The sequence below is a fragment of the Pantherophis guttatus genome, chromosome 3 (genome assembly GCF_059756535.1).
Source record: "Pantherophis guttatus breed Tessera chromosome 3, ASM5975653v1, whole genome shotgun sequence".
Lineage (NCBI taxonomy): Eukaryota > Metazoa > Chordata > Lepidosauria > Squamata > Colubridae > Pantherophis > Pantherophis guttatus.
In genome coordinates, this window is record NC_142065.1 from 8,241,277 (window position 1) to 8,259,903 (window position 18,627).

The following is an 18,627-nucleotide window of genomic DNA, read 5'->3' on the forward strand; positions in this document are numbered from 1 at the left end:
CCTGCAGTACTGCACTCTAACCACTGTGCCTCTGTGGCTCAGTAAAGTCCTCTGCAGCGGACTACTATTTCAGTGGGAAGGTAACAGTGTTCTTCGTGCCTCGGCATATATACGGGAAATCCCTGGTAGCGCAGCAGACTAAAGCACTGTTATTAACATCAGCTGCCTGCAGTTACTGCAAGTTCAAATCTCACCAGGCTCAAGGTTGACTCAGCCTTCCATCCTTTCTAAGGTAGGTAAAATGAGGACCCAGATTGTGGGGGCAATAAGCTGACTTTGTATAAATATACAAAAGTATGAAGGCTATTGCTTAATGCATTGTAAGCCGCCCTGAGTCTTCGGAGAAGGGCGGCATATAAATCAAATAAAATCAAATTAAAAAAATCTAGATCAATGACTTAGAACAATTAATCGGTGGAACAACTTGCCTCCAGAAGTTGTAAATGCTCCAACACTGGAAGTTTTTAAGAAGATGTTGGATAACCATTTGTCTGAAGTGGTGTAGGGTTTCCTGCCTAGGCAGGGGGTTGGACTAGAAGACCTCCAAGGTCCCTTCCAACTCTGTTATTCTATTCTGTTCCAATCAAGGAGAGAAGCAACCCAGAACTCAGGACAAAATTCCTGACAGTAAGAACAATTAATCAGTGGAACGGCTTGCCTCCAGAAGTTGTGGGTTGTTGGTTTAAAATCTCACTGGAGGTTTTTAAAAAGAGATTGGACAACCAATCAAAGGGCCTGGTGGCTCAGCAGACTGATAGCATTGTAATTAACACCAGCTGTCTGCAATTACTGTAAGTTCGAATCTCACTAGGCTCAAGGTTGACTCAGCCTTCCATCCTTTCTAAGGTAGGTAAAATGAGGACCCAGTTTGTGGGGGCAATAAACTGACTTTGTATAAATATACAAAAGTATGACGGCTATTGCTTAACGCATTGTAAGCTGCCCTGAGTCTCTGGAGAAGGGCGGCATATAAATCAAATTAAAAAAAAAACCACTTGTCTGAAATGGTATAGTATCTTGAGCAGGAGACTGGGCTATAAGGCCTCCAAGATCTCTTCTCTTCTATTATTCTGTTAATTCTGTTAATTTGATTTTCAGGGAATTCTAGGTTCTGGCTTCGCCTTGAAGGTTCAAGAGCAGCATCGTCAGAAGCACTTTGAAAAAAGAAGAAACCCTGCAGCTGGCTTAATTCAGGTGAGCCGAGAGAAAGTGGGAAGGAAAGGCCGGATCTCGGAGGAGAGAGAAATGGATCAAGAAGGTGCTGAAAGAGAATTGATTCAATAGCCTTTATTGTCATTGTACATTCATGCTGCAAAACCTACTAGAGCAGGGCTCTCCGATCTTGGCAACTTAAGACTTGTGGACTTCAACTCCCAGAATTCCCCAGCCAGCCTATAACTCACTTAACAACCAGATTGCATAACAACATACATTCTGGCCACCAGTTGTGGTAAGTGAGGACTACCTATACATCAAAGATCTCCGCTGCAAAATCTAAGTTAGCAATAGCAAAAGCACTTAAACTTGTATACCGCTTTACAGTGCTTTACAGCCCTCTCTAAGCGGTTTACAGAGTCAGCCTATTGCCTCCAACAATCTGGGTCCTTATTTTACCGACCTCGGAAGGATGGAAAACTGAGTCAACCTTGAGCCTGGTGAGATTCGAACCGCCAAATTGCAGTCAGTCAGCAGTTGGCAGTCGGCAGAATTAGCCTGCAATACTGCATTCTCACCACTGCGCCACCACCAAGTTAAATTTATTTTATTTTTACAATTGCTTAACGCATTGTAAACTGCCCTGAGTCTCTGGAGAAGGGCGGCATATAAATCTAATTAAATAATTAAATAATTAAATAAATAAATAAATAATTTATTTATTAGAATTTGTCAAACAAAAACAAGAACAAGAATAAAAGAAAAAAAATACAATGATAGGGACGATAAGTACGTTAGTGCACTTATGCACGCCCCCCTCTACTGACCACTTAAGCATGAAGTAAGGTTCACGGAAGGCAATTTGCAACTGAAACTGTGAAAATTTGTAGCTGAGACAACTGGATCAGATAGGGCACTCCAGACTTTGACAGCTCTATTACAGAAATCATGTTTGTTTACAGTCAAGTTTAGAACTGAGTTTAAAGCGGTGGTTATTGCGATTAAAACAGAAAAACTTCATTACTTCCTTCTTTTATTTTTTTAAAATCACATCTGCCTCTCCTTCTTATATTCTCTCAGGCTGCCTGGAGGTTCTATGCAACTAACCTCACCCGAACCGATTTGCACTCTACCTGGAATTACTACGAACGGACCGTCACCGTTCCCATGTACAGGTAAGCATTTCATCTGGGTTTCATCCATGATTCCTTTACAGGTAGTCCTCGGTTTACAACCATTTGTTTAGTGTCTGTTCAAAGTTACAACAATACTAAAAAAAGTGATGGATGACCATTTTTCACACTTATGACCATTGCAACATCCCCATGGATATGTGATCAAAATTCAGACGCTTGTAACTGACTCACATTTATGACAGTTGCAATGTCCTGGAGTCGCGTGGTCCTCTTTTGCGACCTTCTGGCAAGAAAAGTCCATAGGGAAGCCAGATTTACTTAACTATTGTGTTACTAACTTAACAACTGCAGTGATTCACTTAACAACTGTGGCCAGACAGGTCGTAAAATGGGGCAAAACTCACTTAATTGTTTTGGTCAGAAATTTTGGGCTTAATTATGGTCGTGAGCCAAGGACTACCTGTATTTCTATCCATCTGGCTTATTTTTTTTTTTTTTTTTTTTGGTTATGTTCACCAAAATGTTATGTTCGCATTGTGGTTTTTCTTTTTCTTTTTTTTAAACTCACTGGAGAAGTTCTCTTTCTGTTGCTTTCAAATGCTAGATTTAGATTTATTTCTCCATTGCTTAGATCGGTTTATATTAATTTCTTTTTCTTTTCTTGCACATTTATGTTTCTCCGTTGGCCATCGTCTTTATTTTTCTGCGCCTGTTTCTCGGTGGGTATTGTTTTCTGACAATTGCCATGTCAGGAACCTGAAGACGGTCTGAAAGGCTGGCCTGGAAAAGTAGGTAAAAAAATAAATAAATAACAACCCCTTTTTCCAGTTTTTTTCCCCCCATGACTTTTCTCTCCCTATATCATCTAGCATTTTGACCTGTGCTGTTTTTTTGTCCATGATGTGGAAAATGAATTGTGGAACATCCTGTCTGTAAATGTAGATTCCTTCCTTGGACAGCCTAAAACCGTGATGGTGAGCCTATGGCACGCATGCCCAAAGTGGCACATGGAGCCATGTTGCCTGGCATGCATGGCCTCGCCTGTTCCTCTTTCGGGTTTCTGGCACGCATGCGCGCACGATGATTAGCTGGCCTTCGTGCGTGCAGCAGTGCTGGAAACTTGAAGAGCTGGTCTTCCATTTTCCTGCGTGATCATGCACGCCATCCAGATGATTGTCATGCATGCATGCGTGCCAAAACCCGGAAAACTAGCTGGCTGGCATGGATGTGCATGCCAGAAACCAGAAGTTCATTTGGCCAGCACGTATGTACTCTGAGCAGCTCCTCTTTTGGGTTGCGGCCCGGATAAGCATGCTCCCTTTGGCACTCAGTGCCATCACTGGCCTAGAGTTCTGTTTCTGAAGAAAGTTTAAGATGGGTGGACTTCAACTCCCAGAATTCCCCAGCCAGCCATGCTGAGAATTCTGGGAGTTGACATCCGCTCATCTGAAAGTCGCTAAGGTTTAGAAACACTGGCTAGAATAACTAAATAATTTCAGTTGCTAACAAGAAATTTAATGGGGATCAGAACATATGGAGAACATGGTTTCCAATTCTTTGTGAAAATAATCTCCAGGCAGAAGGGTGATCACAGCATGAGGCAGCCTTCTCTAGTAACTGTCTTCCAGATATGTTGGAACTGCAATTCCCAGAATTCCTTGGATTTTGCTGAGGAGGAATTTTGGGAAGAGACATTCTGCGAAGAGAACAAGATTAGGGAAAGCAGCCATAGATATAAATCAGGTTGAATGACTCCTCTACATTATGAAAACTTAGCCGACTGTAGAAATGGTTGTACTTGATTGAGTTGGTGATATTGGATATTTGTAAATTATTTCTTTTGTGGAATGAGAAAGGGGCAGAATCTGGCTGTTTGTATGTAGGAGCTAAGCAATTTCAGGTCTGATTAGTATTCGATGGGAGGCCAAATTAGGAAGATTAGAAAAAACTAGATACTTGAAAAAAAAATAGAAATTAGAAAAAATTAGAAAAACTCCCAAAAAGTAACAATGAAATAAAATGAACAACATCACAACACTTATTAGAGAGCAAGTTTGATGTAGTGGTTAAGGTGCTGGTTTAGAAACCAGGTGAGAGTGAGTTCTAGTCCACTCTTAGGCATGAAAGCCGACTGGGTGGCTTTGGACCAATCATCAAGGGATGATAATTTCTAGTTCCACCTTGGGCCAATTACCAGGAGATGGTAAATTCTAGTCCCGCCTTAGTCGTGAAAGCCTTGGGTGAGTTTGAGCCAATCACCAGGTGACGGTAAGTTCTAGTCTCATTTTAGGCATGAAAACTGACTGGGTGACGTTGGGCCCAATCACCAGAAGACTGTGATTTCTAGTCCTGCCTTAGATAGGCATGAAATCTGTTTGGGTGATTTGGGGCCAGTCACTCTCACTCAGACCAATCCACCTCACAGGGTTGTTGTTATGGGAAAAATGGGAAGAGGGAGGTTCATTGGTTTATGTTGGACTATGAGTATGAAGACTTCAGTTTCATCCTTAGGTCAGAAAAAACAGAGAAAAGAGTACAGAATAGGTGGTACCTGGCTATTATGGGAAGGATCTGGTTACCCTGGAAGAACACAGATGAAGCACAAGCCAGGAGAGGGTTAGACTAGAAGACCTCTGTGGTACCTTCCATCCATGTGCTTCTATGGAAGCCCCATGGGGAATCCCTTCATTTCAGCCTAACCCTCAAAACAAGTTTGTTGTTTTGGGGATAAATTTGGAGGCTGCTTGGATCCCGGAAGAAAGGCAGCATCGACATGTAATAAAAACAAATCAGTGAAAAATGCACCACATTCCAACTTTAAAGAATAAAACCAATATCTTCTTTTCCTTATGTGTGTGGAGCTGAGTGCTGCAACTGAAAAAGTTTTCTTAAATTTGGAAGGCAACCATATTGTAATCTAAAAGAGAGGGACATCAGGGGATTGGATTAGAAGACCTCCAGAGTCCCTTCCAACTCTGCTAGGAATCCAAAGTAATCTTTCTTCAGCTCCTGAGAAGTGGCACATCCAAGCTGACAAGCTTAGAAAGATTTCATATTTGTGCATGATGTCAAAACACAAATGCTTAGGAATAGAATAGATGGTCTAGGGCTCCATAGCAGTAACTGTGAGATGGATCATGGAGTCCTGCTGAACAACCATTTAAATATGAGCCAGCTGTGTGCCAAAAAAGCCAACACAGTTCTAGGCTGCATAAACAGAGGGATAAAATCAAGATCACGTGAAGTGTTAATACTACTTTATAATCCCTTGGTAAGGCCACACTTGGAATATTGCAAGTTTAGGTCGTCATAATGTAAAAAAAAAAAAGATATTGAGGCTCTAGAAAGAGTGCAGAGAAGAGCAACAAAGATGATTAGGGCAGGGGTCTCCAACCTTTGAGGCTTGGTGGATTGGCTGAGGGTGAGAAAGGGGAAACAGGCCACATGAGTGGCAGGTGGGTACATGCGCCTACAGGTGTGCACCCCACTCCACTCATGTGACTCATGCATACACCTGTGTGGCAGCCCACTGCTTGTGAGGCCTAGTTCCAAATAGGCCATGGCCTGGATTAGGGAACTGGAGGCTAAAACATATGAAGAATGGTTGTAGGAATTGAGTACGTCTATTTCAATGCAAAGAAGGGCTAGGGGAGACATGATAGTGTTACAATATTTGAGGGGCTGTCACAGAAAAGAGGGGGTCAACCTGTTCTTCAAAGTACCTTAAGGCAGGCCAAGAAACAATGGATGGAAACTAATCAAGGATAGATCCAACCTAGAACTAAGGAAGAAACTTCCTTAGTGAGGACAATTAACCAGTGGAACAACTTGCCTCTGGAAGTTGTGGGTGCTTCTTCACTGGAGGTTTTTAAGAAGAGACTGGACAACCATATGTCTGAAATGTTATAGGGCAGTGATGGCTAACCTTTTTGCCATCGTGTGCCAAAAGCGGGCGGAGTGCGGGGTGGTCGCGCGCGTGCTTGCCCACAACCATAATTCTATGCGCCCTGCCCCCTCGTGCATACATGCATGACCCCCCCCATGGTCCCCCCGCTTTTGGCATGTGATGGCCCGGTGGGCCCGGTAGGCCCATTTTTCGCCCTCCCCAGGCTCCAGAGGCTTTCTAGGAGCCCGGGGAGGGTGAAAACAGCCTTCCCCACCACCCCCGGAGACCCTTCAGAGGCCGGAAACAACCCATTTGCCGACTTCCGGTGGGCCCAGAAGGCCCGAAAAATCAGCTGGCCAGCAGGCGCATGCCTGCTGGAGCTGAGCTAGGGCAACGCTCGCGTGCCCACCAATATGGCTCCGTGTTCCATCTGTAGCACGCGTGCCATAGATACGCCATCACGGTTATAGGGTTTCGTGCTTGAGCAGGTGGTTGGACTAGAACAGTGCTTTTCAACCTGTGGTAGGCGTATCACAAGTGGTATTTCGGCACCTGGCATGTGGGTATGCATTCGACGGGTTGAAAAGCACTGTAAAAAAGAAAGTGTAAAAAAAGTGCAAAAGTGTAGCGGGGGGGACGAGCCGAAGCGGCGGCACCTTTGTTATATGAGTTTTGTCCCATTTTACGACTTTTCTTGCCACTTTTGTTAAGTGAATCACTCAATTGTTAAATTAGTAACATGGTTGTTAAGTGAATCTGGTTTCCCTACTGGCTTCGCTTGTCAGAAGGTTGTAAAATGGGGCAACATTCACTTAATAACTGTCCCACTTAGCAACAGAAATGTTGGGCTCTTTTGTGGCCATAAGCCGAGAACTACCTATATACATTGATATAGTTTATTTTCAGGGTTTCAGGCTAATAAACAGAATAAAAGAGGAAATAAGCTATTCCCAGCTCTCAAGCTTATCTCCTTTCTCAGCTAAATCAGCTTTATTACTCATCTTCCAAACTGGGGTTGCTGCTGTATTTCTATTTTGTGTTTTAGATATTTGTTGTTTTCTGTATTTTGAGTTGGAGATTAGACGATGTAAGATCTTTTATTGTAAACCAAAATGCCACACACAAATAAATGAATTCTTGTAAAACCTTAAGCAATAATTTATGTGCATTCAAATAATGCAATTCTATACCTTGAACAATAACCTAGATTTTTTTTTCCACGAGTGCTTTACCAGATAAGACTTAAAACTCAGAATTGCAATCGAAACGAGCAAACAAAAGGCATAGAATATCTGCCTTTTTTTTTCAAATAAGAAAAACAGCAATGATGAAATGAATCTGGATACTTTTGGCAATAAGAATTCCATTTTGGCAATAAGAGGGACTGAGGAATGGGTTATTCAAATGTGCCTGGTTTCCTAAATTATAACACAGCCTTTGCGTGTTTCTTGGTTAGCAAGAAATGGTCATCCAGGGTACACAAATTATGGGAAATCCCCACCAAGAGACCCATCTGGAGATATTCCAGAATCCTTCTTATTCAGAAACAAGCTGTGTAATTTGTCAGCAGATGACTCAATATGGAATCTGAAGTTTAGAAGATTTGAGATGTTTTCTTGGATGCTGAGCAAAACAAAATCAGTCGGGTTTCCAGATCGGTGGTTTTTATTAACATAGAACCATTCCTGGTGACTGTTTCAATCTGAAAATAGCAGAAGGTGCCTCTAAGAAAGTTAAATGAACAAACAAACAAACAAATAGGGTCTTAGTTGGGGTTTTGTAAGGCTGAGCAGAGATAATAATGTCTTGTGCAGGGGTGAAATGCTCCCGGTTCGGACCGGATCGCTCGATCTGGTAGCGATGGAGGCGGGAGGTTCGGAGAACCGGTAGCAAAAATCCCTGCCCCCCCCACATTGCCCAGCTGAGTCGCGCAATCATCAGAGGCTTTATTTTTATTTTTAAAAGCATTTTTTCTACAACCTCTTTGGCCGAAAAAATGCTTTTAAAAGTAAAAAAAAAAGCCTCTGATGATTGCGCATCTCAGCTGGGATCATCAGAGGCTTTTAAAAGCATTTTTTCTACAACCTCTTCAGGTTATAGAAAAAATGTTTTTAAAAGGAAAAAAAGCCTCTGCTGATCGGGCAAGTCAGCTGGGATCGTCAGAGGCTTTAAAAGCATTTTTTTTACAACCTCTTCAGCCGAAGAGGTTGTAGAAAAAATGGTTTTAAAAGTAAAAAGTAAAAAAAAAAAAAGTTGGCCACGCCCACTCAGTCATATTATCCCCCCCCACCAAGCCACGCCCACAGAAGCGGTAGTAACAAATTTTACATTTCACCACTGATCTTGTGGTTTTCTCTGTCAGTTCTCATTTAAAAAAAATACGCTTTAGAAGTTTGGTTCAGAGGGCGTGAAAGTGAGCAGCAGGAAAATGCAGGTAGTCCTCGACTTATGGTCGCAACCGAGCCCAAAATTTCTGTTGCGAAGCGAGACAGTTGTTAAGTGAATTGATACGACTTTTCTGGACACAGTTGTTAAGTGAAGCACTGCAGTTGTTAATTTAGTAACACGGCTGTTAAGTGAATCCGGCTTCCCCATTGACTTTGATTGTCAGAAGGTCGCAAAAGTGACCCCGGGATACTGCAACCGTCATAAATATGGGTCAGTTGTCAAACACCTGAATTTTGATCACGTGACCATGGGGATGCTGCAATGGCTGCAAGTGTGAAAAACAGTCATAAGTCACCTTTTCAGTGCCGTTGTAACTTTGAATGGTCACTAAATGAATTGCTGTAAGTCGAGGACTGACTGTATTATGAATATGCGCACAAAACAGAGTTGGTGTTGCTATGCCTTGCTATGATGGAGGTTCTTGTAGGAAAAGATTGGGCTGAGAGAGTGACTGGCCCACAGTCACCCAACTGGGTTTTATTCCTAAGGCAGAACTAGAATTCACACTCTCCTAGTGATTGGCCCAAAGTCACCCAACTGGCATTCATGCCTAAAGCAGGACTAGAACTAGTGGTGAGATTCAAATAATGACACCACCGGTTCGCCGAAAATGTGCGCCGGGGAATGGCGCATTCCCTGACCTGGACGAAGTGAACGGCGACTGGGTGGAGGCTCCGGGGCAAGGCCGGAGCTGGGGAATGGGGCATCCCTGGGCCCCAACCTGAGGCGAAGAGCGAGCGGGTGGCATGCTTACCTTTGGTGAGTAAAGTGGGTGAGGCACGGAGGCGAGGTGTGGAGATTAGCTGGGCCACATGGCGAAGGCAAGATATATAGGGGGGTCAGGATGGGGCGGGGTGGGGTGAGCGGGCGGGTGGGGCGAGTGGCAAGTGGGCAGGCAGGGTGAGCGGCGGCCAGGTGAGCGGGGGTGAGGCCAATTAGAGGTGGTATTTGCCGGTTCTTTGAACTACTCAAAATTTCCGCTACCGGTTCACACGAACCTGTCCGAACCGGCTGAATACCACCTCTGACTAGAACTCACCATCTTCTCCTGGTGATTGGCCCAAAGTCACCCAATTGGCTTTCATGCCTCAGGTAAAACTAGAACTCACAGACTCCTAGTTTTTTTTGCTTGGTTTCTTAACCACTAACACCGAAGTGGCTGTCTTTGCACCTAAAGCACCATAGGATTCTTCTCAGTAAGAGCCAAATAGTCTTGTCTCCTTTTTTTAAACAAAACAAAACCAAACCAGATCAGGAATCCTGGATGAAGCCCAAATTATTATTTCTGTCCTTCGGGATGAGTGTATACAAGACGAAGCAGTTCAGTGAAGGCCAGGGAACCATGGTTCACTTAGAGTTTATCAGATAATCACGGATCGCTGTTTTTCTCCTGGCCTTGTTTAATCTGTTTTGCTCGCTTCGGCACTCTGGATATGCCGAGTGTATTTTGGAAGCATTGATATAATCACTTTGCGCACAATGAGCAGGAAACAACCCCTTGATCTATTTTTACAGAGCTTCTCGGGCATCTAAGCTAAGCTGAGCTCTGTCCTTTGAATAATTGATTGGGGTGGTGAATTTTTAATCTCCTTCAGAAGTCCTCAGTAACACAATTATTGTGATCAACTTCACTTCCGGGAGAAAATGCTGCATTTCCACAGGGGCTCTGCTTCTCTCATTTGCCTTTTGGGTTGTGGTGGCGGAGAAGACTTTTGGATAGCGAGATGAGCAGCGTATAAATTTAATAAATAAAAATGTACAAACTGGGTAGGCAAATCTTGGCCAACTGTTAGATGAGACTGGATGGAGGTAGTTTGCGTTCAAAAGCTTGGAGAGTGTTTTCAAATTCCAGAATATGGGTAAATTTGTTCTGGGTCATGTTTAATAGATTAACAGAGTTGGAAAGGACCTTGTAGGTCATCTAGTCCAACCCCCCCACCCAAGCAGGAGACTCTACACCATCTCTGACAAATGGCAGTCCAAGTTCTTCTTGAAAGCCTCCAGTGATGAAGCTCCCACAACTTCTGAAGGCAACTTCTGTTCCATTGGTTGATTGTTCTCACTGTCAGAAAATTTCTCCTTATTTCTAGAATCTCTTCTTGATCAGTTTCCGTCCATTATTCCTTATCTGGCCTTTGGGTGCTTTGGAAAACAGCTTGACCCTCTCCTCTCTGTGGCAGCCCCTCAAATATTGGAAGACTGCTCTCATGTCTCCCCGGTCCTTCTCTTTACTAGACTAGCCATGTCCAGTTCATGTAACCGTTCATTGTATGTTTTAGCCTCCAGTCCCCTAATCATCCTGGTTGCTCTTCTCTGCACTTTTTCTAGAGTCTCAACATCTTTTTTGTAGTGTGGTGACCAAAACTGGATGCAGTACTCTAGGTGTGGCCTTACTAAAGCTTTATAGAGTGGTATTAATACCTCCCTTGATCTTGATTGTATCCCTCTGTTAATGCAATTTAGGATTGCATTGGCTTTTTTGGCTGCCACAGCAGAGTGTTGGCTCCTATTTAGCTAGTTGTTTGAATGGGAGGCCACCAGGTGATATATTTGGCTGGACTAGGCAATCATAGAATGTATGACTTTGCCATTAAGTCGATCCCCAATTCAGTTCAAGAATCCCGTAAACCACCATTGATAAGTGGTCATCAAATTCCTACAGTTTTAGGTGGATTGTCTCACTGAACAGCTGCTCCTACCAGCAAGATATTCCTCTTAATATTCAACAGGAGTCTTGCTCCTTAATTAAAAAAAGAACCCAACAACTTGAAAGAGCCATAATATCCCAGCCAAGAACATGACATGAGAATAATAGAATAATGGAGCTGGAAGAGATCTTACAGCAGGGGTGAAATCCAGCAGGTTCTAACAGGTTCTGGAGAACCAGTAGCGGAAATTTTGAGTAATTCGGAGAACCGGCAAATACCACCCCTGGCTGGCCCAGGAGTGGGGAGGGAATGGAGATTTTGCAATATCCTTCCCCTGGATTGGGGAGGGAATGGAGATTTTTTTTAAAAAAAATTTGATTTATATGCCGCCCTTCTCCGGAGACTCAGGGCGGCTTACAATGCGTTAAGCAATAGCCTTCATACTTTTGTATATTTATACAAAGTCAGCTTATTGCCCCCCACAAACTGGGTCCTCAATTTACCTACCTTAGAAAGGATGGGAGGCTGAGTCGACCTTGAGCCTGGTGAGATTCGAACTTAACAGTACTTGCAGACAGCTGGTGTTAATCACAATGCTATCAGTCTGCTGAGCCACCAGCCCCGTTTTTTGCAATATCCTTCCCCTGGAGTGGGGAGGGAATGGAGATTTTGCAGTATCCTTCCCCCAGGAGTGGAGAGGGAATGGAGATTTTGCAGTATCCTTCCCCTGGAGTGGGGTGGGATTGGAGATTTTGCAATATCCTTCCCGTGCCACACCCACCAAGCCACGCCCACAGAACCGGTAGGAAAAATTTTTGGATTTCACCCCTGCCTTAGAGGTCTTCTAGTCCAACCCCCTTCTCAAGCAGAGACATTCTGTTGATAAGTGAGACATTTGTTAAGTGAGTTTTCCCCCATTTTAGGACTTTTCTTGCCACAGTTGTTAAAGTGAATCACTGTGGTTCATAAATTAGTCACCCAATTATTAAGTGAACCCGGCTTCCCCATTGATTTTGTTAGTGAGAAGGTCGCAAAAGGGGATCGCATGACCTTAGGACACAGCAATGGTCATAAATACGAACCAGTTGCCAAGCATCTGAATCACGTGATTCATGGGGATGCTGCAAAGGTCGTAATGGTGAAAAACGGTTATAAGTCACATATTTCACTGCTGTTGTAACTTTGAACGGACACTAAACGAACTGTTTTAAATCAAGGACTACCTGTAGGCCAGGGGGAAGCTTCCGCAGAAGTTGTCTCCAGAAACACCCCCATTGTGCCATGGCGTCATTATTTCAACACCAGCCAGATTTTATGGATTTGGTTTTCCTCCTTGTAATTAGGTTTAATAAAGCTTAATGTGAGCAGGGAGAAGATTAATTAATGTTTGTCAACCCCTGGAGAGCATATTTTTAATCACAGGCGGAGTTTTCACCATTACCAAGCAATCCACTTAGGATGCACGTTAAGCAATTTTGCAGCTTCCTTGAATAAGTCACCGCGGAACTGTTAAGGAGCCGCGCGATTAAGGTAAATAAAATCTCCATAATATATGCGGTTATAATCTGCCTCTGTGTGCTCTAACCAAGGAAACTGGGCATCTTTTTAAAGTTTCTAGCTCTGGTATTTGAAGAGAGCAAAGCTGTCTTTGCAGAACGGCTCTCGGGCTAATTACCTTTAATCACTAAAGAGAAAAATCCTCTTTTTTTTATTACAAAAAAAAAAAGAGAGAAAAAGGGAATTCATCGTGATGAAATCATGCACTACATGACTGCAGGGGTTGGTTCAATTTTTGGAGAAGCGACTTCAGGGGTGGGCTGCTGAGGGTTCGTAAGGGTTCGGGAGAACCTCTAGGTAAGATTCTGTGCAGTTCGGAGAACCCCCAAATCCCACTCCTGGCTGGCCCAGCCTGCCCCGCCCCCCAAGAGTCCCGCCGCGGCCCATTTTGGATGCAGGCAAGTGCAGGGTGCGTATTGAGGCTTGAGGAGGGTGAAAAACAGGCCTACTGGGAGTTTGGAAAGGCCCTCCAGAGGGCCTCCGGAGCCTGGGGAGGCCATTTTCGCCCTCCCAGAGGCTCAAGGAAAGCCTCTGGAGCCCGGGGAGGACAAAAACGCACCCCTGCCTTGGTGCAGGAGGCCGATTAGGCCCCGCCCACCATGGCCCCGCCCACCCAGCAACCGGGCAGGGAACCCCTTGCTAAAATTTTTGAAGCCCACCCCTGCGTGACTTCTTGATTTAAAGAAAAAACACGTTGTGTAGGTTCAGAATTAGAATTCTAGAGACGGAGCTGCTGAACCCAACTCCGTTTAGTGCAGTAATATCAATGGTACAGGTAGTCCTCGACTTACAACAGTTCGTTTAGTGACCGTTCAAAATTACTACGGCACCGAGAGAAGTGACTTATGAGCGTTTCTCACACTTACGACCATTGCAGCATCCCCATGTTCAAGTGATCAAAATTCAGATGCTTGGCAACTGACTCATATTTATGACCATTGCACTGTCCCGGGATCATGGGATCACCTTTTGTGACCTTCTGAGAAGCAAAATCAATGGGAAAACCTGATTCACTCAACAACCGCATTACTAACTTAACTATTGAAGTGATTCATTTAACAACTGGGGCAAGAATGGTCATAAAATGGAGCAAAACTCACTTAACAAATGTTTTGCTTAACAACAAAAAAATTGGGCTTAACATTGAGGTCGAGGACTACCTGTATAGTGATTAAGGCACCAGGCTGGAAGCCAGGAGACGGTTGTCTTCTTGTCACCCAGACAGCTTTCACACTTAAGGTGGAACTAGAACTCACCTAGTTCCAACTTAGGCGTGAAAGCTGTCTCGGTGACAAGAAGACAACGAGTTTTAATTCTGCCTTAGGTGTGAAAGCGAGCTGGGAGACTTTGGGCAATCACCAGGAGATGGTGAGTTCCAGTTCCACCTTAGGCATGAAAGCAAGCTAGGTGACTTTGGTCCAATCACCAGAAGATGGTGAGTTCTAGTCCCATTTTAGGCGTGAAAACTGGTGGCTTTGGACCAATCACCAGGAGACGGTGAGTTCTAGTCCCGCCTTAGGCATGAAAGCAAGCTGGGTAACTTTGGTCCAATCACCAGAAGATGGTGAGTTTTAGTCCCATCTTAGGCGTGAAAACTGGGTGGTTTTGGACCAATCACCAGGGGACAGTGAGTTCTAGTCCCGCTTTAGGCATGAAAGCAAGCTGAGTGACTTTGGTCCAATCCAGTGGTGAAATTCAAATTTTTTTACTACCGGTTCTATGGGCGTGGCTTGGTGGGCGTGATGCATCTTGGTAGGCGTGGCTTGGTGGATGTGGCAGGGGAAGGATACTGCAAAATCCCAATTAACCCCACTCCTGGGGGAAGGATATTGCAAAATCTCCGTTCCCACCCCACTTTGGGGCCAGCAAGAAGTGGTATTTGCCGGTTCTCTGAACTACTCAAAATTTCCACTACCGGTTCTCCAAACTACTCAACATTTCTGCTACCGGTTCTCCAGAACCTGTCAGAACCTGCTGGATCCCGAACCTGTCAGAACCCCCTGGTTCAATCACCAGAAGATGGTGAGTTCTAGTCCCCCCTTAAGCGTGAAAGCTGGGTGACTTTGCGCCAGTCGCTCTCCCTCGGTTCAACCCACCTCAAAGGATTGTTGTTGCGGGGAAAACAGAAGGAGGAAGGAGTGTTATGTATGTTCACCGCCTTCAATTACTGCTCACGTAATAAAGGTGGGATAAAAAATATCAACTCATTAAAGCATCTCAAGGGATAGGCTGCCTGCGTGTCCTGTGCTGTCAGCTGCGTTTCTCCTGAGCCTCCTCGGTCTGGCTCCTCTGTTCATTTTAGCTTGGTAAAAAATCTCACAGATGCAGCTGTGAAGTGATGTGGAATAATCGATTTACCTTCTGCCAACTGGAAAAGTGCAAATGGCTCCTGTATCTTAGCAGTGCCTTAAATTCATTCTCCTGTTCTTCTGGTGAATTTTATGGGTTGAGGTTGAGCCGTTTCGTAAGAGAGAGCTAACAGCATAGAATAAACAGAATAATGGAATTGGGAGGAACCTTGGAAGTCTTCTAATCCAACCCCTGCTCGGGCAGGAGAAGCAGTGGTGAATTGCTCCCGGTTCGCCCCAGTTTGGGCGATCCGGTAGTGGCGGCGGTGGGTAGTGGAGGCAGCGAACCAGTAGTGGTGGCAGCGTGCCCGCGCGCTACCCATAGCGAACCAGTAGCGCCGGATTTGAATCCTACACCTGAGGAGAACCTATACCAGTGATGGCTAACCTTTTTGCCGGGGGGAGTGCGGGGAGAGCATGCACACATGCCCACACCCATAATTCTATGTGCCCCGCCCCCCTCCCTCCGTGCTCCCTCCACTTTTGGCACATGATGGCACAGTGGGCCTGGTAGGTCCATTTTTCGCCCTCCCCAGGCTCCAGAGGCTTTCTAGGAGTCTGGGGTGGGTGAAAACGTCCTTTCCCACCCCGTCGGAGGCCCTCCGGAGTTCGGAAACAGCCCATTTGCTGTCTTCTGGTGGGACCGGAAGGCCTGTTTTTCACTCTCCCCAGGCTCCAGAGCCTTTCTAGCAGCCTGGGGAGAGCGAAAAATGGGCCTTCCCACCCCAGGCCCTCCGAAGGCCAGAAACAGCCTGTTTCCCTACTTCCGGTGGGCCCAGAAGGGCCGAAAATGGAGCTGAGCTTGTGTGCCCACCGATATGGCTCCATGTGCCACCTGTGGCACGCGTGCCATAGGTTCGCCATCACGGACCTATACCCATGATGGCGTGGCTTGCAGAGCCCTCTCTGTGGGCATGCGCGCCGTTGCCAGCTGCTCTTCCAGGTTCTGTCATGCGCATGTGTGCCGGACAGCTGGTCCAGCGTGCATGCACACCAGCCAGCTGCTCTCTTCCGGGTTCTGGTGCTTTGGCGGTGTTTCGGTACTCGGTGCTGAAAAGGTTAACCATCACTGACCTATACCATTCTGAGCAAATGGTTGTCCAATCTCTTCTTAAAAACTTCCAGTGTTGGAGCACCCACAACTGCTGGAGTCAAGCACTTCTACTGGTTAACTGCTCTAACTGTGAGAATACATTTTCTTAGTTCTAGTGTCAGGTTTCGATGTCATCTCAAATAAATTGCATTCCCAAACAATTAATCTTTGCTGAAATATTCCATTTATTGAGTATGACAGATCTAACCCTGACTTCGTCGTAGCCGATACTAACCTTCTGACCCCCAAACCCTTCCCTTTCCGTTCCCCAATTCTCATCTTCTCATTGGCCATCTTCCAAGTCAGTCTCCCCAGCTTCTGATCTCACCCCACAGGAATGTTCCCCCCTCCCGTCCCATCTCCTAGGGGATATTATCTACAGAGAAAATAAGTAGGTGAAAAGTCAAGCCTCGTCTTTTTATGGCAGCATCAGAATGCTGACATCTAGGCTGCTTCTCTCTTTGATCAGTTTCCATCCGTTGCTTCTTGTCCTGCCTTCAGATGCTTTGGAGAATAGGTCGAACCCCCCACCCCCCAACACACTTTGTGGCAGGCCGTCAGATATTGAAACGCTGCTATCATTTCCCACCCCATGTCCTTCTTTTCACTAGATTAGTCATCCCCAATTCCTGCAACCGTTCTTCCTATGTCTTAGCCTCCAGTCCCCTAATCACCTTTGTTGCCCTTCTCTGCACTCTTTCTGGAATCGCAACATCTTTTTTACACTGCGGCAGTTAAAACAGAAGGTTCATGACTGAACCCTCATATTAGACTTCAGCAAATGTAGTGAAGGGGTGGTTTTCTGCCCTCTGGGGAACCCTCTGGAAGAGATCATACTGTGAAGTTTCCGAAAGATGCCCTAATTAATTCTTGAGCCATGAGCCAAACTTCAAAAGAAATACAGTCATTTATTAGGAGCACCATTTCGGCAATATTCGGATGCAGTTAGAACTAATCCCACGTAGATTTACGTTCCCCTATGACCCTGTCTCTCCCCTCCTCTCTGGCCATGTCATAAATCACATTCTCCAATTAATCACTTTGGCTGGCTGTGAAATCCAGCAACCTCCTACTGATTGCGGTAAGAAAGCATGTATGGAATGTAGCTTCAGTTAGGGAAATCAATCAGCTCTATCAGTTCTCCCTCCCTCCTGCTCATGGCAACTTAAAAGCTTTGCAAGTTGACACATACACTGGTTCAGAGGCAGGGATCAGTGATACTGTGATGGTATCTTCCTCCACTTCAGTTTGAATGGGAGATATGCAGCGGTTGAGTTCACTTATTTCTACCACTGGTTCGTTGCATGTGTGCACGCTCTTTTCACTTGCGTGCACCTTCTGCACATGTGCCCGCCCTTCCGCGCATGTGCTTTGCTTGCGTGTGCGCCTTCCGTGTATGCGCCCAGCCTTAAAAATGTGGCTAAATAGGATTGCAAAGTGCCAGGGCAGCACCCGCGATCTCTGCTACTGGTTCACCCAAACCTGTACGAACCGGCTGAATACCACCTCTGGAGATATGGAAGTCCTCACCCAGCATCAGCTGTGAAGTCTTGGATGGGAGAAAATCTAATACTCAACTGATGCTTCCTCTAATCCAGGGGTTTCCAAACTTGGCAACTTGAAGGCTTGTGGACTTCAACTCCCAGAATTCCTCAGCCAGCATAGATGTCAGCACTTCAAGCTGCATTTACTCTAGTGCTGACATAAGAAGAAGAAGTGGAGGCATCTGGAAAGGGACGTTTGACTCTTCACCTACTTATTTTCCCTGGAGATAATATTCCCTAGGAGATGGGATGGGAGCAGGGCCGGATTTTCCTATAGGCTAACTAGGCTTCAGCCTAGGGCCTCAGGATCAAGAGGGGCCTACATTCAAATTGTTAGCAAAATTAAAATTACACTTTCACTATAGGTGAAAGGGCCTCATAAGTGGAATAGCCTAGGGCCTCTTTTCATCTAAATCCGGCCCTGGATGGGAGGGGGGAAATTCCTTTGAGCTGGAGCGTTAGATTAGGGGTGGAATGACTTGGAAGATGGACAATGAGTGCAGGGGAGTGGGGAACGGAAAGGGAGGGTTTTGGGTCTGGAAGTCAGTGTTGACTTCGATGGAGTCGGATTTTAGAATGTCGTGCTTAATAAATAGGAGTTTTCCTTCAAAGACTGTTTGAAATGCAATTTATTTGAGACGACCTCGAAACCTGACAATAAGGTTGCCAAATTTGGAGACCCCTAGCTCTAGTCCAGAGAGGCTAATAAAGAAATCATGAAGTCTTCTCAACCTTTATATTTCTTGCTATCCTCCTGTCTACCCTTCAGCCTGGAGATCGGCAGAAGGTCCATGGGCTTCATCTTCATCTAC

At 45.2% G+C, this 18,627-nt stretch overlaps 1 protein-coding gene across 9 annotated transcripts in view; it reads left to right on the plus strand.

The window, feature by feature from the left end:
• Window positions 1–18,627, plus strand: part of KCNQ2 (potassium voltage-gated channel subfamily Q member 2) — a 133,442-nt gene that overhangs the window by 52,560 nt on the left and 62,255 nt on the right. For all 9 annotated transcript variants that reach the window (XM_034441282.3, XM_034441286.3, XM_034441288.3 and 6 more), the window contains exons 7-8: window positions 1,099–1,194; window positions 2,236–2,330. In XM_034441282.3, the coding sequence (XP_034297173.2) occupies window positions 1,099–1,194; window positions 2,236–2,330 (191 nt within the window). The remainder of the gene's footprint in view (window positions 1–1,098; window positions 1,195–2,235; window positions 2,331–18,627) is intronic.